At 44.3% G+C, this 26,140-nt stretch overlaps 1 protein-coding gene across 12 annotated transcripts in view; it reads right to left on the bottom strand.

Moving 5' to 3' along the window:
• ZNF462 (zinc finger protein 462) overlaps positions 1-26,140 on the bottom strand; it is a 145,286-nt gene that overhangs the window by 15,048 nt on the left and 104,098 nt on the right. For all 12 annotated transcript variants that reach the window (XM_079926212.1, XM_079926207.1, XM_079926209.1 and 9 more), the window contains 3 exons: positions 21,897-22,164; positions 19,842-19,978; positions 9,985-10,208 (listed from right to left, as the gene is read on the bottom strand). In XM_079926212.1, the coding sequence (XP_079782338.1) occupies positions 9,985-10,208; positions 19,842-19,978; positions 21,897-22,164 (629 nt within the window). The remainder of the gene's footprint in view (positions 1-9,984; positions 10,209-19,841; positions 19,979-21,896; positions 22,165-26,140) is intronic.

The following is a 26,140-nucleotide window of genomic DNA, read 5'->3' as shown; positions in this document are numbered from 1 at the left end:
ACAGCAACTAAGACTCAGCGGAGCCTAAATAAATAAATAAATAAATTAATTAAAAGATGTGGTATGTGTGTACACACACACACACACACACACACACACAAAATGGAATATTACTCAGCCATAAAAAAGAATGAAATAATGCCAATTGCAGCAACATGGACGGACCGAGAGATTATCGTACTAAGTGAAGTAAAACAGAGAAAGACAAATGTCATATGACATCACTTACATGTGGAATCTAGAAAATGATACAAATGAACTTATTTACAAAACAGAAATAGACTCACAGATTTTGAAAACACACTTATGGTTACCAAAGGGAAAAGGTGGGGGGAGGGATGAATTAGGAGTTTGGGATTAACATATACACACTACTATATATAAAACAGATAATCAACAATGACATACTATATAGCACACGGAACTCTATAATAACCTATATGGGAAAAGAATCTGAAAAAGAATGGATATATGTACATATATAACTGAATCACTTTGCTACACACCCGAAACTAACACAACATTGTAATTCAACTATACTCCAATTTAAAATAAATTTTTTAATTAAAAATAGAAAAGAATGCAGTAATAAGCCTTATTGTATATAAACCTTTCTTTTATATTTAGTTTTAATTTTATAGGCTAAATACTCAGACATGAAATTACAGGGTCAAAGTCAAATGGTATACAGATTTTATATTAAAGTTCCAATATATTTCTAAGTTTGCTTCTAAAATGATCATACTTGTAGTGATTACTTTCTGGATCTCGAAACTGGTGGGTATCCGACCAACTTCTTAATGAGACAGAGGACATATGGAGGGACATTCACTTTCTTCTTTAGAGATGAGAAGCAGTTTATCACCTTGTTTCACAAAAGCCCACAACAGAGGGAGAAAGACAGCAAGGCTGAGTTTGAGTTCTAGAACCTGGCTCCTTAGAGCCTTCTGAAGGCAAAAGAAGCCATCCAAGTTTTTAAAGGGTAGACTGTTCAAACACACAATCACTCAGACTGTAAAACTATGTGCAGATCCTTACATCTCGTGAAAGTTATCTGTGAATGCCCAGGAATTGAAAGTCTCCCATAAAGGCCGCTAACTCAGAGTTGTGTGAAAAGCTGTCCAGTAAGGAGATGAGATGAACTGCCAAAGACCAGCAAAAACTTTACCCCTTAACACTGAAGCAGAGATGCTGTAAACCCTTCAAGGCTCATGCTTAGTGTTCAAGCTTCACCACGACACCTGTCTTTTTGTTTGTTGCTTTTTAACCATTCAGCAAAATGGTTTCTGTCTGTCCCTAGCATATGAAAGAATTTCCATACTCGAGTCTTATTCTAAGGGAAGGAGTGTTATGTGATTTACAAATATAAGCAAGTTGCACATGCATTTTCGTACTGCCCTGGGGGGCAGACCCAGCCTTGCAGGAAAGACTGCTATAACCTTGCTTGTTACGGAAAGAATGAAGTTGGACACCCTCGTCTTCAGATTACTTAGCAAACATTAACTGGGGGAGATGGTGATGAAGACAAATCCACGTAATGTTTCCAGAGTCCCCCTCCTACTGACTTAACACTTGTACCTTTAAAAAGAGACCCCCCCAACCAGGATGTTCACATCACCTAATAGTGCATGTTCATGTTAAAAAGAAAGGCCAAGAGAACTTTTTACTTCTAGAAGAAGTGACAGCAGAGAACATGGAAAAACTGTCTCTTACATCCGAAGTGCCCATCTCAGTCACAAACTGACCATGTGTGGTACTGCAAAGATTTTAAAGGACTCATGGCCCAGGCAGGCAAACTTTTTCTGTGAAGGGCCAGTTAGCGAGTTTTTTAGGCTTTCTGGACCATATGGTCTGTCACAACTACTCAATTATTGTGTAGCTTGAAAGCAGCCACAGATAATACGGAAATGGACGAGCATGGCTGTGTTCCAATAAAACTATATTCAGGGACACTGAAATTTGAATTCTGTATAATTTCACATGTCATGAAATATTACTCTTTTGATTTTTTTCAACCATTTAAAATTGTCAAAACCATTCTTAGCTGGCAGGCCATATAAAAACAGGCAGTGGGCCAGATTTGGTCCATGGGCCAGAGTCTGCCCACCCCTGACTTATGATATCAGGTGGTTTGCCCAGCACATCCTCTTTGCCTGTCTCTGAAAGTCAGAATGGGAATGAAGGAAAGGAATCAGTGGGAGAAAGGGTCAGCAAAGCACTGTCTCTATGAATTCTTACAGGAAGGTGGTCAAAGACGCAGGTAGAAGTCTTAAATTCTCTGCTAAGAGCATTTCTATCAGAGCTCTTATTAAAAGCTTCTAGAAAAGATATTCGGCTCAGTGTATTAAAGTTCTATGGAAGGTGAGCCAGGACACCATACTTGCTTTGCATTATGCTGCCCTCCTATTTTATAGACATCTTTATGCAGCACTTAACACGCTGGTTGTGATTCTCTGTTTAAGGCGATCTCATCTGCTTGCTTATGAACTCTTGCAGGGTAGCAACTGTTTCTTATTTAGTTTTACAGGCTCAGCGCAGAGTGTAAGGCCAGTCATCTAGTTGACACACAATACATGCTACTTGAATCTACCAGTAACATTAAAATCCCATAGGCGATCATAAAGTATAAAGAACTTCATAATATTGCATGCCATGATACAAATCTGCTTGCTAATGAGAATAAAATTGGACATTTTCTAAAATATTTTGTTTCAATGCTGACCAAATAATCTACTATATGCTAAAAATTAACCCAGTAGTTTTTCCATGTATCACTTTAACCCTTATGATCATTCTGTAAGATATGCGTTATCTTCCGTATTTGTAGATGAGGAAAACAGGACACAAAGCAAGTTAAGTGATAAAGCCAGGATTAGAACTCACATCTTCAGATGACATAGCTCCAGCTTTCCTCATTAGAATGCAGATCATCTGTCGAAATGTAAATTTGCTTACAAAATATGGAAACATTATCCATGGGATACTGGCTGAACATAAGAAGGAAGAAAAAAGTACTGTGACAATAATATTCGATCCAAAATTTGGTGGGATAAAGCAGTAGAATCTTTTGAGAATATTTTCTTCAAAATAAAAACCTTTCTAAGAACAGTAAGAATAAAGGATGGTAAAGTTCCAGAAGGGTATGGGGCACGGAAGTCAAGGAGACTATCTACTTTCTTTTGCCATCATTGAGTTAGAACAGAAAACATGCTCCTGCCAGACCTGACTTAGCAAAAGTCCAGACAAAATCAATCATTTTGAGAATCTCAGCACAGCCCCAGTCACAAGTACTCAAGATAGCCAAGTGAAAGGCATCATTAAAGTCAAACAACTTTGCTGTCGGCCAACTGAGCTGCTGCCAATCTCCTGAACTCGAAATCCAGAGGCAAAGGTGCTGATGCTGCTGTCATGTTTTGCTTATTTGAACAAACAGGATACGTATAATTTCTTATTTGAAAAGTGCTTTCACTTATTTATTTACTTAGCAACCAGCTACTGGAGACTTTATTGTATGCAGGGCACTATGGTTAGATTTGGGAAGAAAAGAGAGGTAAATAATGTGGTTTCCATTTTAAGACTGTTGCATCCAGGGGCAAGACAGAGCCTTGTTAAGAGTTAAGTGCAAGTTGAGGCAGCATGAAATACGTGCCTTAACAGAGGAAGGAGGAGAGCTCTCTGGAAGCCTGGGAGCCGAGGCCATTCATTTTGGCTGGAGAGGTTAGTGGAGAGTTTCAAAGCTTATAGGCAAAGAACATCTTCAAATGTCTACTTGAGAAATATCTTCTAAGGTTCTGCCAGGCACATCCCTCTGAATATGACCACACCTCTTGCTCATCTACCTCCGGTTTGTCTTCCAAAATACATGATAGAAGCAGGTCCACGGCTGACAAATCAAGAAGCAACTAACATGAGGGAGAGCACAGATGAAATGACATAATCTTCTGGAAAAACCTTCAGCGTGCAGGAACCTACAGAGTTCATAAAGCTAGAGATGCCAGTACTTAGTTCAGAAATTAAACGCAGTCCAAAAAGACCATGGCCAAAGGTGTATTTTATGATTTGGAGTTGGGGAAGGTTCTTTGTTTTATTTCTTCTCATTCCCTTTGCTGGAAACAAATATTCTATGTGACTTTTTTGCCACTGCGGATTTCACTAGTCCAGAAAGCGGAACAATTTTATTGGAATAACTCAAATGTTGGCAATTCCTCCTGAGCTGAATGTTCTGCTGCTTCCCCTAAACTGACAAAAAGAAAGAGATACGAGTTCCTTAGAGTTCAGCTGCCTGAGGCTCCATTTGTATAAAAAATTAAAAACATTTCAAAGTAAATTCAATTAGTGAATGTGTATTGGCTGAATAGACTATCCTTCTAAATTTAATACAGCGAACATGACAATTTTACGAGCAAAGCAAGTTAGAGATAATATATTTTTATGTTCCTTAAACTAGCAAAGAGACTTCAGAACCATAAAGAACGCTAACAAGGTATTGCATATACTTAAACTTTCTTCAAAGAAAAAAATATGTGTGTTTTTCCAAATGTGAGAAGTGCGAGGTTTGGTTTTTTTCATGACTTCAAGGTTCCTAGAAACGTTACCTCTTCATCTTGCACCAGCATTGCTGATAAATGGCACTACTGACATATGATTTCATTCTGTGTGTGTGTGTGTGTGTGTGTGTGAGAGAGAGAGAGAGAGGGAGAGAGAGAGGGAGGGAGGGAGGGAGGGAGGGACTGAAAGAACAGAATAGTCCGCCTCTAGAAGACCTAGTGAGATAGAAAAAAGACAGGGAGTTGAAGGATGAAAAACTAAAAGTTCAAATAGCCTGTACTGTTTACTTTAGATTCCAAGAGATTTACAAGTGATTCCTTGTTCACTGGTCCAAAGATAAAGATCTAGGAAGACAAGATTCTGTGTCACCTAAAAAAATGAAGGTGCTAAAACAAATAAAGAGAAAAAAATGAATGTGCTGATTGTCACCCATTTTACTTCACCTTGGCTTCTGAGGATAAACACAGCAGTATAAATCCAGGGCACTTGAGAATTTGGTTCTTCAGCAGAATGGTTTATTTGACTTCAAGGATGCTTCCTGCTGAACCAGTGTTCTGTCCAGTCCATGAATGATACAGTCTGACATCTTCAGAGACATTCCTGAGGTTTACAAGCTTTGCAGGCAGAATTCAGGAGTCCAGTTTTGAATATCCACTTCTGTTTAATGATGAAATCCTTTGACTGAAAATACATCCTACAGTGTCTTTTAATTTCTTGTATAGATTCTCTCCACCACACAAAATCACCTAAAGCTATTTGTGGAAGAATGTAATGAGCAACGCACACAACACATTGTTTCGCTAGAAAACAGAAAACCTTAGTTTAGAACCAACTGCTAAGTCTATGGCACATTTTATTTTTGGCAGTTTACACGTTCCTCTGGATCTCTGCATCTTTATGGATCTGTCTGTTCTCAGGATCAACCTTATAAGAAAAGACTGCAGAAAATTAACATTTACTGAGGACCTACCATGTGTCAGGTCCTGGGGAACTTGCATCTTTTAGGTATTAAGATGTAACTTACTTACCATAAAATTAATCCATTTTAAATGAACATTTCAATGAGTTTTAGTAAATGTATGCATTTGTACAACCCTCCACAATCTTCTTCTATTACTCTAAGAAATACCCTCATACCCTCTGCAAGCAATCCCTGCTCCAAACCTCCAGCCTGAAGCAACTTCGGACCTGCTTTGTCTCCTCAGTTCTGCCTTTCCTAGAAACCATACAATATGCAGTCTTTTGTGTCTGGCTTCTGTCCACTTAACATGATGATTCTGCTATTTAGCCATATTGTTACATGTTACCAGTAGCTAATTGCTTTTATTGATAAGTAGTATTCCATTGTATGGATATGGCACACTTTGTTTACGCAACCACTTTATGTGGGAGTAGACTTGCTGGATCAAATGGTAAAGTGTATGTTTACCTTTTAAACAAATTGCCCAAATGCTCCGAAGTAGATGTGCCATCATTGTACACTGCATTCAGCCCTGTGTGAGATTTCCAGTTTCTCCACATCCTGGCCAACACTTCGGTGCTATTGGTCTTCTTAATTTCAGCCACTCTAGTGGAGAGGTAGTGATGGCTTACTACCTAATTTGCATTTAATTGTCTTCATTTGCATTTCCTTAATGATGAGTCCTATTAAGCACCTTTTCATGTGATCATTTGCCTTTTGTATATCCTCATGGGTAAAGTGTCTGTTCAGATCTTTTTCTCATTTTTAATTAAATTGTCAATCTTCTTACTACTGAGTTGTAAAAGTTCTTTATATATTTTGGTTAAAGTCCTTTGTTAGTTATTTTGCAAATATTTGCTTCCAATCGGCTGCTCGCCTTTTCATTTTCTTAATGGTGTCTTCTGAAGAGCAACAATTTAATTTTGATGACATCTGATTTATTGATCTTTTTTCTTTTAATGTTCACAGCTATTGTGTCATACCTAAGAATTTTTTCCCAAGAGAAATTTGAGTGACGTAAGCGTCAACAACCACTATTTTGCATATGGAAATCCAATGGTAACAGCACTATTTGTTGAAAAGCTATCTTTTCCTTATTCCCTTGGCACCTCTGATGAACATCAACCGGCCACATATTTTAGGGTTTATTTCTGGACTTTTTCTTCTGCACCACTGATCCATACATCTGTCCTTATACCAATACCACACTTTCTGGATTACTGTAGCTTTACAGTAAAAGTTTTGAAATAAGGAAGGGTGGGTGAGTCTTCCAATTTTGTTCTTTTTTCATACTGTTCAGGCTATTCTAGGTCCCTTGCATTTCCATATACATTTTAGCATCAGTCTGTCAATTTCTACCAAAGAAAAAAGCCTACTGAGATTTTGATAGATTACACTGAATCTGTAGATCAGTTTGGGAAGCATTACCAATATTGAGTCTGCTAATCCATGAGCATGGTATACACTGCATCAACTTAGTTCTTTTATTTCTCTCAACAACATTTTGTAGTTTTCAGCATATGGCTTTCACAGTTCTTGTTTATTCTTAAGCATTTTTATTCTTTTTGATATTATAAATGAAACTGATCTTCTTAAAATTTCATTTTTTCAGACTATCCATTACTAGTATACAGAAATATAACTGGCATTTGTATATTGATCTTATATCCTTCAATTCTGCTAAACTCACTAATATTCTAGTATCTTTTAAAATAGATTATTTAGGATTTTCTACCTACAAAGATCACACTGTCTGTGAACAAAAACAGGTTTATTCCTTCCTTTCCAATTCTTATGGCTTTAATTTCTTGTTCTTGCCTCATGGTTCTTGACTTTTGTATTTCAATCACTAGCAAACTTCTCTTTAGTACACTGTTTATTGATACTCCTACACCCTTTATCATGAATGCTGAAATCAGGCTGTTGTATATCCTTCACCCCAACGAATGACCGTTTATAATTATTGTCACTGCCTATCAGTCAAAAATTCACTTTCAGCAGCACTGCTGTCTATGTTTATAAGGTAGTGTTTGGATAATTATTTCAAAAATTCAAATTGCATTTTGTATTCATCATTTAGAAAAGAAGGAACAGTTAATAAGCACGAGCCTCAAACTTCACAACGATTGAGACAAAGATGAAAATCATCAGCCGTGCTGAGAGTGGCCATTCTTTAGCCTCAATTAGGTGCTTGCTGGACTTAATAAGCTGGTCAACCATGAGAGGCAGTAAGATTAAAGAATCGAACACGGCATAATGAAAATATAACATATCAAAGACCATGTCTAAAATGCAAAGTAGAGTTAGTGACTTTATAGTCCATTTTAGATCTTTAGGGACATAACCGCCTTTCTGATAGGTTGCTGTTATATTTGAGCACAGTTCAATTCACAAATAGACTGAGACGCGGCTCTCAAAGTGTGGGAAATACCAGGACTTCATTTAATCTTACACAACTTCTGAGAAGAGTATACTGGTTCCCATTTAGAAATCAGGAAACAGACAGAGAAATTGAAGTAACCTGCTGTACAGTAAATGGTGGAGACAAAATTCAAACCTAGGTCTGTTTGGCTCCAAAAGTCCTAAACTGGGCTCCTAGTTTCCTGAGTAACCCGTTTGCTTGACGCATATTCCAAAGCCCCACGTTTCCGCCTGCTTTCACATCTGGTATGGTTTCTAGCCTTCTCTGGAATTCTCCAGTGACTCACAGCTACTGTGCAACCATTGGGGAAGAATCTACCTTCCTGGTTTGCTCAGTCCCAAAATACCAGTCTGACGGCTTCAACACTACAATGAAAAGATCCGAGGTGGTTACATAAATAAGACACGTGTGCATAACTGTAGAAAGCTTAGCTTGAGATAGATAAGTGATTTTCCTTTCAGTCTGGGGGCAGAAATGCCCAGGAAGTTTGGATAAGAAAGGGTATTGGAAGTTTTTAAGTGAGGTAATTCAGGCTTTTCTTCTCTGCTTTCATTTTTGGGGAGACACATTAGAAAATGAAGGCATTCCAAAGCAGAAAAGTTAGCATCAAACTATTAAACTGTAGATGGGTGATAAGCTCAGCCTTCTCTCTCAACACCCCACAGAAAAATTCTAACCCTTGGTGCAGATGACTCAGACAGGAATCTTTATAACTTGGGTTTGTAAGTCCAGAAAAGAGAAGCTGTTATTTCCACTGACAGTACACAGAGCAAGGAAAAAAGGAAACAGTATCAAAAGTGCTTCTCATTGTGCCTTAGGTAAACACGCACTAGATGTTTTGGATTTGTTGGTTAATTAGAAAACATTTCAATAGGCTCTTTTCATGAAACAAATACTGATCATCCCTGCCCCCCCCCCCACACTCCCCACACTCTGGACAATATACAAAACCAGAAACAACTGTCTCAACTCCTGATGCGCCACACAAGTCCTCAGAGAAGTGAGGAAGCCATCTGGGATGACTTTACCCTCTGATCAGCAGACTTTTGGAAGAGAATTCTTTTTTATAAACCCCTTATTTTATGTCCTATACGAATCTGTTCCCTCCACAAATAAAATACATACTGCACAGTCCTTACAATGTTCAGACATGAATAGCAAAGCCTTGGAAAATTTTTGTAGTCAGCAATATATCAGAAACAACCTACATGACTGAGGGACACACCGGCAGAGCCACCAGATAGAATAGGGGCCAGCAACTAAGGGTCCACAGCCTGTCGCCTAATTTTGTAAATAAAGTTTTATTGGAACACAGCCATGACCATTCATTTTTGTCTTGTCTAGGGCTGCTTTCTTGCTACAAGGGCAGAGCTGAGTATCTGCCACTGAGACCATCTAGCCTGCAAAGCCGGAACTATTACGATCTAGCCCTTTATGGAAAAAGTTCATCAACTCTCGTGATAGTACATTTAAAATAATACGAAGGGCTTCCCTGGTGGCGCAGTGGTTGAGAGTCCACCTGCAGATGCAGGGGACGCGGGTTCATGCCCCGGTCCGGGAGGATCCCACATGCCGCGGAGCGGCTGGGCCCGTGAGCCATGGCCGCTGAGCCTGCGCTTCCGGAGCCTGTGCTCCGCAACGGGAGAGGCCACAGCAGTGAGAGGCCCGCGTACCGCAAAAAAATAAAATATAACATGGAAAAATACTCCAGTTAGGGTAAGTGAAGAACAAGAAAGGAAAGATATGCTCTTTCATGTAAGGTAGAATCATAATTAAATAAAACAAAGGAAAGTGGGCATAGAAGAGACCAAAAATGTTAAGCAGTTGGATGTGGGGGTAGCATTACAGGTGGTTCTCGCTCCCCCACCTACGTGTTCCACTTTTCTAAAACGACCTTACAGTTCTTTTATAAAAGAATAAACTGAACCTCATTTTAAACATTACTTTGGCGCGTGTCTCTGTCTTGCACACAATGGGTGTGGCTAAATTTGGCCCAGCCCCTCCCCCAGGTGTGCTGGGGGCGGGGGTGGGAGGAGGGAGGCCAGGCCCGTACCTTATGCTCATCCCGAAGGTGGCTGTCCAGTTCCTCCGTGTGCTTGGTCTCATAGTAGCAGAGCTGGCATTTGTAAGGTTTCAGTTCATTGTGCTTTTCTATGTGTTGCTGGAGGCTCTCGTCACTGGAGCAGGTGAAGGTACACTTATCACAGCGGAAAACTACTCCCTGCAAGTATTTTGACAGTTTGGATCGGCATACTTCAATGGGGACAACGCGCTCTTCTGTGGAAACAAATTGAATATAAAGATGGGAATTTTTACTGATGGAAGGCAGATGTCCTCTCTCGGGAGTACAAGGAGAGACTCACCCATCCACTGTTGCTACTTCTCATGGCTCCAGGTCCGTGAACTGCATGCACATGCCCACCGTCCCTCCTCCAACCCCCCAAATCAACACAGTCCGCTGGGACACACAGGTGTTTCTAAGGTCAAAAGCTCTCTGTGTACTTAATACCCAGAATGGCCTATAAACAGGGGTGGGCAGGCTGAAAGGTGTTGGCGAATTCCTGAATGGAGATGATTAAAGGAGGAGAGAAGAACAGAATTTGTACCAACATGAGTGATTATCAGCAGCAACAGCGCATCCTACTTCCTCAGCACGTGGCATTTAGGCTGGACTTACGGATGTCACAGGTGTCTTTAAGGGGGAAGGAAAATGACATTTTCGGAGCACCTATGTGCCACCACTGTGTACCTCCCTAGCTACTCTATTAGGCTGGAGTTATTCCCATTTTTACAAATTAGTAAAGCAAGGAACTGAGCTTTTAAGTAACTCTCTAGGGGTCACAAACTCTGCAATTGCCCAAACCGAGATCCCCATGCCCATCTACCAAACCGCAAGTCTGTTATTTCCCATCCTTTCCAATTCCATTCCTGTTTCCCCTTCCAAGATGTTCTCAAGGAGACTGTTTTCCTTTTCTGGAAACCAAGGGAATCTCTAATCTAAGTTCAAATCTGAAAACAAAGCATCCTGGACACTTTCATTCACTGAAACTCCAACTGCACCTCGGAAGAACTCAGGCAGATGAAACGGTTGCAGGCAGCCTTCCGGGGGAGAAAGGGGTGGCGTGGGAGATGTGGAGGATTTGTGCCTTTACAGACAATCTGTAATCTGACTGTCACAAGGGAGAAAATAAAAGAGAGAGAGGATTTGGGTGCTTTTCCCATTCACATACCAAATGCTGTAGGGCTGGAAGTGTGTGTGCTTGTTTATTTTGTGCTCTCTCACCCTTGTGTTTAGCTGCTCAAGTTAAATTTCACACCAGTCTGCCCAGAGTTTCGGCACACGCGCCAGATATCCGTAACTGGGATAAAATTAAAATCTGTGCTATTTATGCAAGGATCAAATATAGCGTGTGCTTTCATGCTGTGTCTGAATTTCAGAAGACTCTGAAAGTTTACAGATGGACACACACAACATATATTATTTAGAAAGAGCAATGTATTAGTAAGTCAGGAAAGTGTGCTGTACCCTCAGAGTCACCGAGTGGCAACATTTCCAGAGCATCAAGATGTTGTGTGAAGCCGCTCACTCTGGGAGGCCTCCCTTTGTTGCTGGCCTGTGTTTGGCCCCTGGGGAATTTTCCCACCTGAAGCCCTGTCTTTCTCTCAACCAGCACATTCTCAGTGCAGGGCAGTCCCTGCCGTGGGAGCCCTTGAATGCAGCGATTAATTGGCCAGCAAGAATCTGGGCAGAGGAAGCGTGGAAGGTGGTGTCTGCACCACACTCCCTGGAGCTCTAATGCATATGTTATTTTCCCTGTACAAAGAGTCAGTCGCTTATTTAGAAATATAAATATTTTTAAACCACAGTAGAGCAGACAGCTAAGAAACACATGATTATAATGGAATCCACACATTTTCTTAGAATAGTAAATGCTGTAACAGTCTTCTAACCATTCAGTTCCACGGTTTGGTGTAAATGGAGGGAAAAAATGCTTTGGCGTAAACTAATGAGCCTTAAGAAAGCCCAGCCTGTGATGTTCTATTCCTCTAATCCAGGTTTGCTCAACAGCAGCACTACTGATGTTCTGATGCCAGATAATGCTTTGCTGTGGGAGGCTTTCCCGTGCAGTGCGGCATGTGTATCATCGGCACCCCAGGCCCCCGCCCACCAAGGCCAGCAGCACCTCCTCCCCCCCAGTCACGCCGACAGAAAATGCCTCCAGACAGCTGCACCCTGAAGAAGCAAGATGGACCCCGACTGAGACACCGCTCCAGGTCAAGTGCCAACTATTCAGTCCAGCTGCCCTGGGTTAGACAGGCGTGGCCATGAGCTACGAGCAAGCTGGCGCCCACGGCAAGAGACGGGGGGCAGGCTGAAGCGAGGGGACCAGTTCCACCCTGCAGCTCAGGAGTTCATGGGAAGTGTTGGGACTCGCACCCTCCCCCCACCCCATGCTCTCTGTGTTTGCTCCTGATTTATATTTTGTCATTTCTACTGCTTCCCCTTTCCTTCTTCGGCTCTGGCCTGTCCCGTCGGCCCCGGTTCTGTCGACCTCCGTGGAGATGGAGAACAGCTGGCTATAATTTTCCACATAACGACGCCTCAACACCTTGAAGACATTCGGTCGCCCTCCAGTCTTCCCTTCTCCCCCATAAATAATCACTTCTTTCAAGCTTGTGTTTTTTTTAATAGGTCTCCTTTTCAACTCCTCTACCACTTTGGTTAGTCTTCTTTGCAGTTTCCTATTTCACTGTGTGTCTAAATGCATTTTGCACAAAGTCAGGAGCACCCAGAATAATACCTTGGAGGTGAAACAACAACAATGAATGGGAACGGCTGCTCCCGTTTATTAAGGGCTCACTATGTTTCAAGCACGGTTAGGTGTTCGATCCTCTCAGCTACTTTTTATTCTCACAACGCCCTGCAAAGTCAGTTTGATTATCTCCAGTGAAAGCCGAGAACGGACCAGTTAAGCTACTTCCTCGAAGTCGCTCCTCTAGTTCAGCACAAAGTTGTGACCTGGGAGCCTGGGTCCGCTGACCTTTACCCGCACCCTCCTCTGTTCCTCCTGAAAAGAGCTCTCTGGGCACATCCAGTCTGTTTGCCATGCACTGCTAAGCTTTTATTCCTAATAGTTCAAAATCACAAAAGCTACAGGTGTCTAAGGCAACCATTTCTATCTGTATTTCTTTCAAATATCTTCTGGATTTCATAGAAGGTCATTTCCCTGCTGACTTATCCTGAAAGGTAAGACTTCCCATTTCCAAACTAAGACATTAACTACAGTATGTCCCAAGTCTCTTAGTTATATGGATGTTAATTTTAGAAAAAAGTTATCTTTTTTTTTCCTTTCTACAAACATGGTTAACATGACCAAGATATAAAACAAGACAGACTCTAAAAAGCAGGTGAAGGACCAATAGCGTTTTCTCAATAAGGTTATTCACGGTGGAGGCCAGTGAAGGTCCTGAAGTGGGAGACTGGAATGTTTCCAGGTGGGGCCTGAGCCCTGTCTTGGCTACAGAAGCTCAGCGCTTGGGGCTTTTTCTACGGGGGCAGCGACAACTGTGGGTCTTTTCCTGACTTCACACCTCTCGAAATTACCTTGGGTAAGAAATCAAGGCCTGAATCACACTCATTGTGACTCAGCTTCCAGCTCTGGTTGCAAAAATATTATGACTTCACCAGTCTGACTACAAGATAGATCGTGTCTCTCATCTCCTCACACTCAAAAGACGGCTTGGCACCGCAGCTGGACAGAAAAGCCAAGAGGCTCCAGCCCGGAGCAACGCCACACTGTAGCACGTGGGTGCTAAAGTTCACCAAGAGCCCGGAAGCGTGTGCCGGGTGGAAAAATCTGCAAGATCGCCACTACCGAGGCGGGGGTGAGGGGGTCACTTCTGCTCAAAACAGCGAAAACCCACATCACTGTGGAGCCCCGAATCACCAAGGAAAAATCCTTCCCGAAAGGGAGCCCACAACACACATGGGTTTCCTCCCCACAACGTGCCAGGCCTACAGGAAGCTGGGGGAGATCTGGAAGTCATTCACTCCAACAAACTCTGAATGCAGGTTACCATGGTAGAGGGCCGAGACCCTCTCTGGGCCAAACCAAAGACCCACCTGTTACCCTCTCAGCGCCAAACAACTGACAAAGGCTGAGAACTAGAAAGCCACCATCCCCAAATATAACCATAAACAGACACGCAGAAACATAAGCACAACAGCTCCCGTAAGAAGTTTTGCCATCAGCCAGGCTACCACCCTCAAGCCAGACAGAGCTGGGAACTGCACCTCTAATTCTAACAGGCCAAAGCACGTGATGGGGAGGAACGGAACGTGTAATCTCACTGAATAAAACGAAAGACTATCAATCTCACCGTAGATTTTTTTTTTTTTTCTCAAGAAAAATGATACTGATCAGATCAATTAGGGGAGATTAGTTCAGTTCCAAAAAGACACCCACCTGCAGGGGTCAGTTGTACTCAGCATCTGTGTACGTACTGAGGTTACAGGCTGGGAAACAGAGAGGTTAACCAGCCAACTGGAGACCAGTCTCGGTGATTACAGAGCTTCATAATTATAATGTAAATATTTGGCAGAACTGTTTCGTGCCTATAATTCAATCTGTGCCCAGCTTTTTATACCCAGGTTTGCTGTACATATACAACGGACGTCTAGGCAAAGCGATGCATGAGGCATTGTGCTTCCAATGGTGACGAGAGCTCAGTGGAGGGACTACCCTGGTGGGGCAGTGGTTAAGAATCTGCCTGCCAGTGCAGGGGACACAAGGTCCGAGCCCTGCTCTGGGAAGATCCCACGTGCCACGGAGCAGCTAAGCCCGTGTGCCACACCTACTGAGCCTGCGCTCTAGAGCCCGCGAGCCACAACTACTGAAGCCCGCGCGCCTAGAGCCCGTGCTCCGCAGCAAGAGAAGCCACCGCAATGAGAAGCCCGTGCACCACAATGAAGAGTAGCCCCGGCTCACTGCAACTAGAGAAGCCCGTGCACAGCAACGAAGACCCAATGCAGCCAAAAATAAATAAATTTATTTTTAAAAAAAAGAGCTCAGTGGAAACATACTCCCGAAACTGTTTACTCCTTTGTTCACTGTCTCTCTTGCCACGAAAGCTCAAGCTCCTTCGTGCCCAGACCTGGCCTGACTCTTCCCGGCTGTATCCCTAGAGCTTAAAGCAACACTAGCACAGGATGGGTGTTCAGTGTGTGTCTGTGGCATGAATGAAAACCCACCAAACCTCCTACCACCAACTTTCTCCTTGAAACAGAAGTCTCAGGGCTTAATTTTTCTCCAGTTAAATTGGTCCGATCATGGTCAACCTCACCAAATGTTGATCTGACCTAAGTTCACAGCTCCTCCAAGAGATGGGTCTATAATCCTTGGCTTCAGTCTTTGCTAAATTAGAATCCACAGGTGTCTCATCAGTACCGCAGCTTCCCAACTACCTACAGAGCAACGTTCTACCCCTGTGCTGGTACCCAAACCCTCCTTAATTCGGCCGGAATATACTTTCCTAGGCTTGTCTCCTATTCTCTTCAGAACAGTCTGATACCACTCTGTAAACACGTCTTGCTTCCACTCACCTGACTGGTTTGTTAAATTTCTCCTTCCACTCTGTAGTGAGTCAAACGGTGCTCCCAGAAATTTATGTCCACCTGGCCCCTCAGAATGTGACCTTATTGGGACATGAGGTCTTTGCATGTTAGTCAAGACAAGGTCCAGATGAGATCATATTGGGTTAGAGTGGGTCCTAAATCCAGTGCTCTTATAAGAAGAGGAAAGGGCACACCGACACACGCGCACGCACGCATGCACACACACACACACACACACAGAAGACCATGTGCAGATGAGGCAGAGACTGGAGTGATGATGCAGCCACAAGGCAAGGGAAGCCCAGGGAAGTCGGGAGCCAGCAGAAGCCGGGAAGAGACAAGGAAGGATTCTCTCCTAGTGACTTGAGGAGGGGCCCAGCCCTATGAACACCTGGATTTCAGACTTCCGGGCTCCAAAACAGAAAGAGGATGCACTTTTGTTAAGTCCCCCAGATAACGAATACACCCACCTTAAGTCTTCTCTGCCTGCTGAAATGTTATCATGGATCAGTTTGAAAGCTACCCCCTCTGCCACCTTTTTCTACCCCAAACAGAAATATATCTGGCACTGGGAATCTCCTAGACACTGATCACTCATTATCTTATATGGACTTATGCACACGCTTCACCTCCTTGAAGAGGCAGACTGGGTCTCGTGTATCCCATCTTAACCCAAAGAACGCAGCACGGCGTGGCATGAAACAAGCAAATAATGAATGTTTGCTGAATGCATGGACAAACAGTATGCTTGCTCTCTTTTGCCACAGCCAACGTAATTCCATGGTTATTTCTCACTCAGATTTCCCAGGAGTGAAACGGATTCTCTTTCCCTTCCTCCCTATGTAAATATAGCAATTTGTCTGAACAAAAAGCTAAGGAGACTCCAGTCCTGCAAACAGCAGCGCAGTCTCAGGGCCAGTTCAGAAGTTGCTTTTCTTGCCTTTCATTCCACGTATTTTAATTAACTACGGTCTCAGAAAGATCTCATACTGCAGGCTTTAGAGACCAAAGATGTTTATTCATCCACAGAGTAAGGAAAGCACAGGTGGAGGAAGAGCCACATCTGGTTACTTTGAGATCAGCCCCAACTCGAAATTGCCAGGCAGACACCCAGCCCTGTCTCTTGACTTGTCGAGACCAGCTTCCCACTGAGCTGCCATTTTGAGTTGGGATGGCCACCAAAGCCAGGCCAGGATGCAGATGGCAGATACGCTGTCCGGAAGCACCCTGCCCCCTGCAGCTCAGTGGTCCTCGTCTCTGACCTGCAGCCTCCAGACCACGCCATCCTCAGACCCAAATGCCACAGCCACTAGAACGCTCAACAGAGTGACACCAACCACCTCCCCAAGGATGAGACAGTGACGCCTGGTGGGTAAAGGCATGGGCTGGGGGTCAGACAAGCCTGGGTTCAGATCCCAGCTGGGTTGCTTATTAGTCATCTGACCTTAGGTAAGATGCTCAGTCTTTCTGAACCTGTTTTTTCTGTTGTTGTGAGGGATAACAGTAATTCCTACCACTTAGGGTTTTGTGAAAATTCCATAAAATGACTCACTGGAAAGCACTTAGCACAGCACCTGGTACCTAATAAGCTCTCAGTAATAGTAACCATTGCTGTTGCCATGGATGTTGTCATTATTACCACCAACCCTCAAATGCTCATGTTCATTCCAGGTTGTGTACTTTCTGACCCCAATGAGGACAATATCTATATACTCTGATGCCTCTTTTAAAATAAATCATCTCTATAAATAAAGAGAAGAGACTGTAAGTAACCAGCGACAGGCAATATGATGGATGGGTCATGGGGTCAGAGGACTGCATTGACACACAGCTTCCCTGCTCACCGGCTGGATGACTTTGGTTAAACTACTTCAGCCCTTGTGGGCTCAAGGGAGTCAGCACTGGATTCAGGGTGGGGACAGTATGCACTACACCCTACACGGTCCCCTCAGGAGAACCCAGCAGAGAAACTCCTTTCAGGTTCCAGCATCTCAGATTCCTGAACAAAATTTCAAGAGTCTAACAAACACTCTAAATCCAGTTGATTCCGTTTTTGTCTCTCCTACCGTGGGCCGCAGTCCCAGGGCCACGACTGCAGCCCACTGCTAACAAACGCACAGCACCTCATGGCGGACACCGAGTACCCAGACTCTAGGTGAGCTTTTTCATACTTGACGTGACTTTCAACTGCCTTCTCCTTATCCTGCATTTGCCCCAATCTTCTCATTTGTTTCTTTTTTTGTTTGTTTGTTTTTGCGGTACGCGGGCCTCTCACTGTTGTGGCCTCTCCCGTTGAGGAAAACAGGCTGCAGACGCACAGGCTCAGCGGCCATGGACCACGGGCCCAGCCGCTCCGCGGCATGTGGGATCTTCCCAGACCAGGGCACGAACCCGTGTCCCCTGCATCGGCAGGCGGACTCTCAACCACTGCGCCACCAGGGAAGCCCTTCTCATTTGTTTTTAATCCTACAGTTCTGCACAACTATTTTTAAGATACCTTAAATCCTTTGTGAAACGATCGTAAATAACTACACTAAATCAAAGAAAAAGTTTTTTCCAGCTTCAAGCTTCACGTACATATAACAGGACTACGGGTCACAGTACTGTCCCTCCCACTGTGGCTGGACGATGAAGTAAGCGTGTGTGAGAAGCGCCACGTCAGGTGTGGCATGCTCCAGGCATTATGCGCTTCTCTCCCTCTGCCTCCGTTTCTTGAATTCTCAGCTCAGGGAAGGAAAGTCATCAAGCGCATTAGGCATCAAGGCTCTGATCCCACCAGGCAGCAACATGGAAAAGAGAGAGAATCCACCGCCAGAGTGGGGTCTCACCGATGCTGTCTGTTCTACAGCAGCACGACGCCTGGCCTCGCCCCAAGCAGTGCGGGCACAGAGCCAGCGACACACACATGGGCCGGGGGACCGGAAGCCAGGTGGCTGGGGAGGCACACCAGGAGGGGGCAGTCGGGCCAGGAATTCCTGCCTAAACGCTCCTGCGTGGCTTTCCCTAGCTTGCAGGCGGACGTCCTCGCCAGCAGGCATGTCACGTCTCATAAGCCTGCCCGGGGAGGAGGGGGACCTGAGGGTGCTGAAGGTTGAGGCGTCCACGGAGTTTGCAGCAGATGTGGGTGACATGTCACAAAACGTGCCGGCCAAAGGCAGCGGCTCTGCGGAAATGCCGGCAACTTTGAAAATGCCCCCTCCCCCCGCCCCCTGCGATGCCCAGCATTTCAGAGTAACATCTCAGCAGGGCAGCAGAAGACACTTGTTGCCTTCGAGTCTTTTTCCGGTATTTTCGGCAAATACCTAAAAGCTTTCCCAGGTTAGAGGTAAAGGAAGGAAGAGAGGCAGGAAGAGGAAGAAAAGAAGGGAGGGAGAGAGGGAGAGAGGGAGGGAGGCAGGGAGGAAGGAAGGAGAGATGGAAAGGTCAGTAGGTGGAAATAACAAGAGAGACTGGCAACGGGTACTCTAGCCATCTTTTTCCATCCACCTCTGGCTTGAATCTCTTCCGGATAAAGTAGGTTTTACATAAACATATTTTTCCTTCCAGTGCAGACGGGCCTGTTGTTTAACTGTTTGAATTGGCCAGCAGTAAACTCCAGTCAAAGAAAAAACAAAGAGGACCTAAAAGACGTACCCCAGCTTAGCAGAGGAGCCGACGGTTACGGAACACCCAGGATGCACCCACATGGAACACACCAGACACTCAATACGTCCCCTCAGAGGCATAACTCGTCACCTCTTTTTACGGAGGAGAGGGAGGTTAAACACAGGAGGCCTTAAATCTAGAATTTAAACGCAAAGCCTATGGGGTTTCTAACATATATCAGGCCACTTTCAGTTTTAAGAATTTTCTCTCTCCATCCAGTTCAAGGGAAATTCCGCGTTCTGCTTCGGAAATCATCATTTTGGTGTTCGTCCAAAGAACTGCTTACAGCCACGGAGCTCCTTGCCCTCACCCACCCACTCTGCTTCTCATTCACTCCTTGCTTAGCAAGGCCGTGAGAGCGGAGGACTCAGGATATAAAACTCCCTCTCAGGGGGAAGCCCCGCAGAACTGTTCACTGCAGAATCCATCACCTTTGCCTCCCTCCACCTGAAGGAAATCCTCTCAGCTGGAAGATGTTTTTACCCTGTTGGCTGTCACTAGGGTGATCGCTGTGATTTCTTGAGGGGAGATACGGTGGGGAGCAAGGGACCAGGCAAAGGTGCCGCTTCCACCTTGAGACGGCTTCCCTCTAACGCCACCCGAGCCGCCCTCCCCCGCCCCGCACAAGAAAACCGAGCTTGGAAGGTTACCTCGGTGCAGCACGATGTGGTCAATCATGTTGCGTTTGTATTTGGTGTGATAGAGGCAGAGAGGACAGCGAAGATCTTTGGGGCCCTCCTCGGGGACCGCCGAATGCCCGGCTTCCACGTGCATAGTAAAAGCAGATCTGGGAGGGAGGTGGGGAGAGAGGCGATGAGTGCAACCAAGGAGCATCTCACTCACACCCCCTGCCAGCAGCCCTACTACAGAGACACTCCACCCGGGGGCCAAACCACAGTGGTTCATCGTGTTTGCTGACCACAAGTGCCCTGGTCCCTCGTGCAATAACTAAGCACTGTCATGCAGCGGTAACTTCTTTTTGGAAATTTTGCTACCTGGCTGGGCTCAGGCAGGGCTGAGTTTGAAAAGAAAGAAATAGACTCCTGAGTTTATTCTTGAGAATTAGAAGTTGCCTGTTAAACTTAAAACAAAATATAAAACAAAATCCCTACGAGAATATATTTCTCATCAAGCTCAGAAGGAGAGGGACTGTTTTGAAGCTGGGAAGATTTATCAGCTGCCTCGGTGACTCTTCCCAGGGAACAGGGGAGGGCAGGCTGGTTAGGAAGTCAGGACGGTTGATGACCACGTAAAGGAAACTCAGAGCTGTTGTACCAGCTCGGAGGCGGAGGGTACCACTGCCTCCCCACTCCATCCTTTTCAAAACTTCAAAATTTACAAAGCCTTAAATGTCTCATAAAAATGGATGAAACCAAGAGTTTAACGGGCAAGGTCCCCTTCTTATTAACCCGAGTGCCTCTCTCTGGGGAAACATGTACACCTGTCAGTGGGCCCTTGTTATCTGGGTCCTTTTTGCCTTCTCTCACTTCTAAGGTCACATACATATTTATCTAAAGAACAACTGAACCACATTAATAGTCAGAGATGTAACACATTTTCCATTAAATCCAAGCAACCAAGATGTTGGTGGAAAAGAGACTTGTTTTTCTATCAGTTCATGTTTTTTGGGGGGGCATGAAGTCTACTCACCAGCCTCTCTGTGTGGAGTGTGTATTGAAATACTGGAGTGACCTAAAGCCCAGGCCCTGACGGCAGCAGGAGCAGATAATAGCTTTATATGTGTACTATAGCATTTCATATTATTATAAAAGCTGTCTATCTATGATACAATAACACTTATTAGTGTTTCCTTTGCTCCAAGCACTACGCTAAGCACTTTACGGCTTCATTTACTCCTCACAAGCGCCCTACAAAGTAGGTACTGTTATTGTCCCTTTTTTTTTTTTTTTTAACAGATAAGGAACCAGAGACACAGACAGGCTTAGTAACTTGTCCAAAGTCATACAGCCAGTAAGTGGCAAAGCTGGAGTTCAAACCCAGGTAGTCAGGCTCCATATGCTACACTCGTAACCATGAACCTGAACAGTATCTCCCAGGATGAGACGAAGTCACAGGGGTTTAGATTAAATGACAGGAAGCATGCCAATCTTTCTCATACACAGGAGCAAAGGTGACTTCGGATTATATTTTTCTAGATGGGAACAATCTCTCTGTGATTGTTCAAGTTTAGGCTTCCCAGTGTGGAGTCTTGGTTCTCTGGGTGTCTTTCAACAACATGATCTTAAGAAATAAGAAATCTATACAAGGGTAGCAGGGGCGTCACGACTGCCGGTGTTCTCTCTTGACTTTGACTTTGCTCCCAAGAAGATATTTTTTTTCCCCCAAAGACAAATAAAATAAAAGGTGAGGGTGAGGGTGTGGTTTTCCAAAGGGAAAACACTCACTGTTTCACATACTGGGTCAGGGAAATCCTTTGCCATGATCTCACACTCCTTGGGCACCCATTTTCTCTGATTTTTAAACTCATTTGTTCTGATACAGCTCTTCATCTCTTCCCCAAACCCCCAGAACAGTCTTCTGGAACTAGCCTCCTCTTGTGAAGACTGGACCCAACAACCCCTTCTTCATCCCACAGGCAGGGCCTCCCATGAGCTCCAGATAGGAGAGTGAAAGGGAAGAGTATGGTGAGGGGTGAAGCGGGTGCTGCCACCTTGTTTTTCAAGGCTGTTCTTCATGCCACTTACTTAAAGCCTGTGTAAAAGGAGCAGTCTTTGCACTTGAAGAGCTTCTTCCCACCGTGCTTGTCCCTGTAATGGCGCCTGATGCTCTGGATGTAGCCAGAGGAGAATTCACAGAATTCGCAGTGAAGAACAGCTTCCGTCTTCTGCTCAGTGCCCCCCGCGGCTCCAGAAAGAGGCACGGGGCTGACACGGCTGTTGTTTCTCGCCAGAGCAGCGGATTGATAGTGGTTCAACTGCTGCTGCACATCTGGAGGCTCGGAGTAGGATGAGTCTGTGGACAGATGGGGGAAGATGACACCAGACACAAAGAACACGGTGGAGGTTTGACACCTGAAAACCCCCAACATTAGTTTTGAGTTTATTTATTTTTTTTTTTTGTGGTACGCGGGCCTCTCACTGTTGTGGCCTCTCCCGTTGCGGAGCACAGGCTCCGGACGCGCAGGCTCAGCGGCCATGGCTCACGGGCCCAGCCGCTCCGCGACACGCGGGATCCTCCCGGACCGGGGCACGAACCCGCGTCCCCTGCATCGGCAGGCGGACTCTCAACCACTGCGCCACCAGGGAAGCCCTAGTTTTGAGTATTTTTTTAAAGGGGTTGACTATGATCCCAGCTTTCATCTTCGTTTACATTCTACAACGCATCTCTGGGGAAAGGCAGGTAGGGAGGAAGCGTCACTTCTTTTAATCTGACTTTGAGGGTTCACAGCATTTAAAAATAAAATTCTGAGGTTAAAGGTTTCCAAGTGAAGGAAGAAAGTAAACTTTTTTTAAAGGAAATTGCAGCGTGGCAACAGGCTGCCACAGAATCCCCATCCTTGTAGGGGAGATAAACAAACCCGCACAATGTACACAGGCATCCACATGAGAAAGGCAAGTAGAAGATGCAGTATCTCCTCTTCTGCAGCCCAGAATTATTCAAGCCAACCGGGGGGAAAAAAGCCTTTAACAGAAATGCTCAAGCACATGGCACTCACAAATATAAAGTGCTTTATGCCTTCACTGTCAAGTGATTTAAATTTTAAAATATAAAAATCCAATAGTGTTCTCCAGGAATGGATGTTTAAAGCTTAGTCAGCATTAAGATGGAGATTTATTCATAAATCCCATTAAAATGAAATTCCAAACAAGTTTCCCTGAAAAGGTATTTGAAAGTTTGCAATTCGGAGGAAAATGCTGGAAGTGACAGGCACAAATCTTAAGCCTGTGACGCCCAATGTCATGTGGTGGGGAAATCTAATGTAGACGGGAGGTGGGAAAATCTCAGTTTCTTCCTTAAATAAGAATTTTTTTAAAAAAAAGAGTGAGCAAGTGAAAAGAAAAAAAGGTCTTGAACCTTTTCCCAACACGCAGCTCTGAATGTTGAGGTCAGGAATTCACCAACGTTATCACCACCATTGTCCTATATAACCTACGGCTGCCCATGAATGACACAAATGGGAGTCTGTGAATCCCACACAGATGAATTTCAGTGTAACTTTCCTTGAAAAGAAAACAAAGGACTCTTTTCTTAAGCCTTTCAAAAAGCAGGGGGGAAACGGGACAGAAACTGTACCAGCCTCCTCCTGATTTGATGGACACCTAATTTTCCAAAGTGTGATTTCCCCAGGCGGGACACCCGGGGACTCTGTAAAACCCATATTTGATGAGACTGGGACCATCCATCCCATCGGCCTCAGAGCACTTCCCTTATTGTGGGGTCACCTCTTGTCTTCGAAATACTAAAATTCCTCCCCTTCCTGTTTCCTCCTCCCCTCCTCAATTCATATTCCTCAGGATGGAGGAAAAAACCCCTTTGGAAACTGTGAACAAACCTGCCACACACACATACACACACACACAAATAAAACAAAAGGGAACTCGAACAATATCTCCGAGCCTCCATGGGCTCATTACCAGGTGTAAACTGAAGACAAAGGAAGAAAGACATTAACACAACTGAATTCATTTCAGCCGATTCTTTTAATCTCCGTTTTCCTTCTTCCTCGACCCTAGCCTAGCCGATGAACCCACTCAGGATCACAATAATGCAACTGTCAACTTCTCATTCTTTCTTTCAACAGCAGGTTTGCTTACCATTTCATGGACTGTTTGAGATGTTTTCTGGTTAAGCTCTCAAGACTAGTTTCTGCTTCAGACACACAAACAATGAAGCACAACGCATGCTCTGCCCGCCTCTCCTGTTAACTGGGACTTGAGCTGCTGGAAAAGCACTGCCACGCCAGTGCCCCGGCCAGCCCTGCCCTCTCGCCAGTGCTGGTCCTGGTTTGCTCTCAGCTCTACAGGAAAGAAATCCTGGGACCAGCAGGCCGAAGGCAGGTCCGACTGCCCTGACCAGTTGACCATCCACAAATCTCCCCAGAGACCGAAACAAAGGAACAGCCCATTTCTCAACAAGCAGCCACCACGGCCTCTAAGACTCGGACACAAGGCACTGGACAGCTCCAGTCCCTTTATAACAAAATTACAAACTGGCTCCTAATCAGAAGACAAACCAGGTCAATCCGTCTCCCCTACCTTCTGCCCCCCCCAGCCTAGAGCACACGTAAGGCTCCCTTGGGTAAACTCCCCAAAGGGGGAGGAGTCTGACTCAACACAGTTTTCTTGTTTCTAGGGTCTATGGCGTATCATTCCACCCATCTCAAAAAACACATCCTCAATTTTAACACGGGTATTTCTATGTGATATGAAACTTGAAATAAAAATGCTAGAAGTCGTGGAGAAAGCATTCCAAGAAAGGACAGCTCATCAGCCTTCACAAATGGCAGTGTGAAGAGAGCACCTGTATGTATCCGTGTCATAAAATCCTTCCTTCCTGGTTAAAATCAGATGGACAGGTTTACTTACAGAAAGAAGCAAATCCCACCACTTAGGATACACTTGAAATAATGCCCAAGTGATAACTTTCTGGGTCTTCTGAGAGCTTTACTGTCCTCTCTGGTGCCAAGACACACTCTTCCTCGCTCTCACTTGGAGTTTGTGAATAATGTACAGTTTTAGCACTTCAGGCACTAAAGTGACAAAGACGTGAGTGTGTCTGATTCCACTGATCCTAAAAAAGCCCATTTGCTGAGCTACATAAAATCCCAGTTTGTTCACGAGGCATAGCCAGAAAGAAGAGCAGAAGAGGATGCTTTTGTGCCCAGGTTAGAAAGACAAACAGATTCTTAGCAGTGAAGGGCATGTCACATAAGTTAAAAATCATCATTAAGACTCTTTTCTTTCATTCCAAGCTTAAGAAAAGGAAAGGAAAAACACTCTGTGCTTGCAGAGCCCGACCTGTGGTCACGGGAACATACAGCAGCTAAAGCACAGGAGTACAGGTTACATCTTTACCGCCTCTTTGGCCACGAGTATCTACGATGGAGCCAACAGCAAAGAGGGCATTGGTCCATCCATTCTTAACCCACCCCTGAGACGTGCAGTCTCAGAAAAGAGTGTCGGTCTCTGACTTGTGACTTTATTTATGTGCAAAGTTTTGGAAATTAAATTATGATTTATAATTGCAGTTATAAAATAAATTTAGCTAAGTTATATGGAGCTATCCATTTTGTAAACTGTCTATAATAGGAAAATGATTTTATAAAAGCAAGATCATAACAGAACTGTAGAATGGATGGTCACAGCGCATCCAGGTGGGGCTTTGTAAGTTACTGAACAGCCAACAACGAATTCTCACCACTATGGTGTACGACATAGGTTCTCATGCCAATTTTACTGATGAGATGGCTGGGGCTGAGAATGGCTGGCCACACAGCTACCGAGAGGCAGAGGTAGGATTGGAACAAAGATCTCTCTGACTCTAAAATCTGAAACTTGTCTATCAGGCATCTGACTCAATGGGTTGACCTCCGGGGTCCCCTGATGCAAGTCAGAAGAACATGAAAGAATATCTGAGTGTTCCATCAGCAAGAAACACACAGCAGAGAAGAGAGAGAGAGAGATGGCAGCAAGGGTGAAATAGCTGAGAAAGTAACATCAGACTAGGTAGAAATGGTCACAAAGAGAAAATAATATTAAACTGAATACCAAAGAAAACACTAAAACCAGCACTTCAGAGCACATGGGAAAAAAGAATCAACAAAGTAAGATTCCTGGGAAAGAAAAAGAATATCCAACATTTCAAAATGCTTTATAAAAACAAAAAAAAGGGACCACCCAGGGGACACCTCTATAAGCACGCTACGCAGGTAAGCACTGCAAATACCCAGAACTGGAGATGCGCCAGCCCGAATGGCATGCTTAAGTCA

The sequence above is a fragment of the Stenella coeruleoalba genome, assembly GCF_951394435.1.
Source record: "Stenella coeruleoalba genome assembly, chromosome: 7".
In the NCBI taxonomy this organism is placed as follows: Eukaryota; Metazoa; Chordata; class Mammalia; order Artiodactyla; family Delphinidae; genus Stenella; species Stenella coeruleoalba.
The sequence above is the reverse complement of the archived record's forward strand: the minus strand, read 5'-3'. Positions and strand labels throughout refer to the sequence as shown.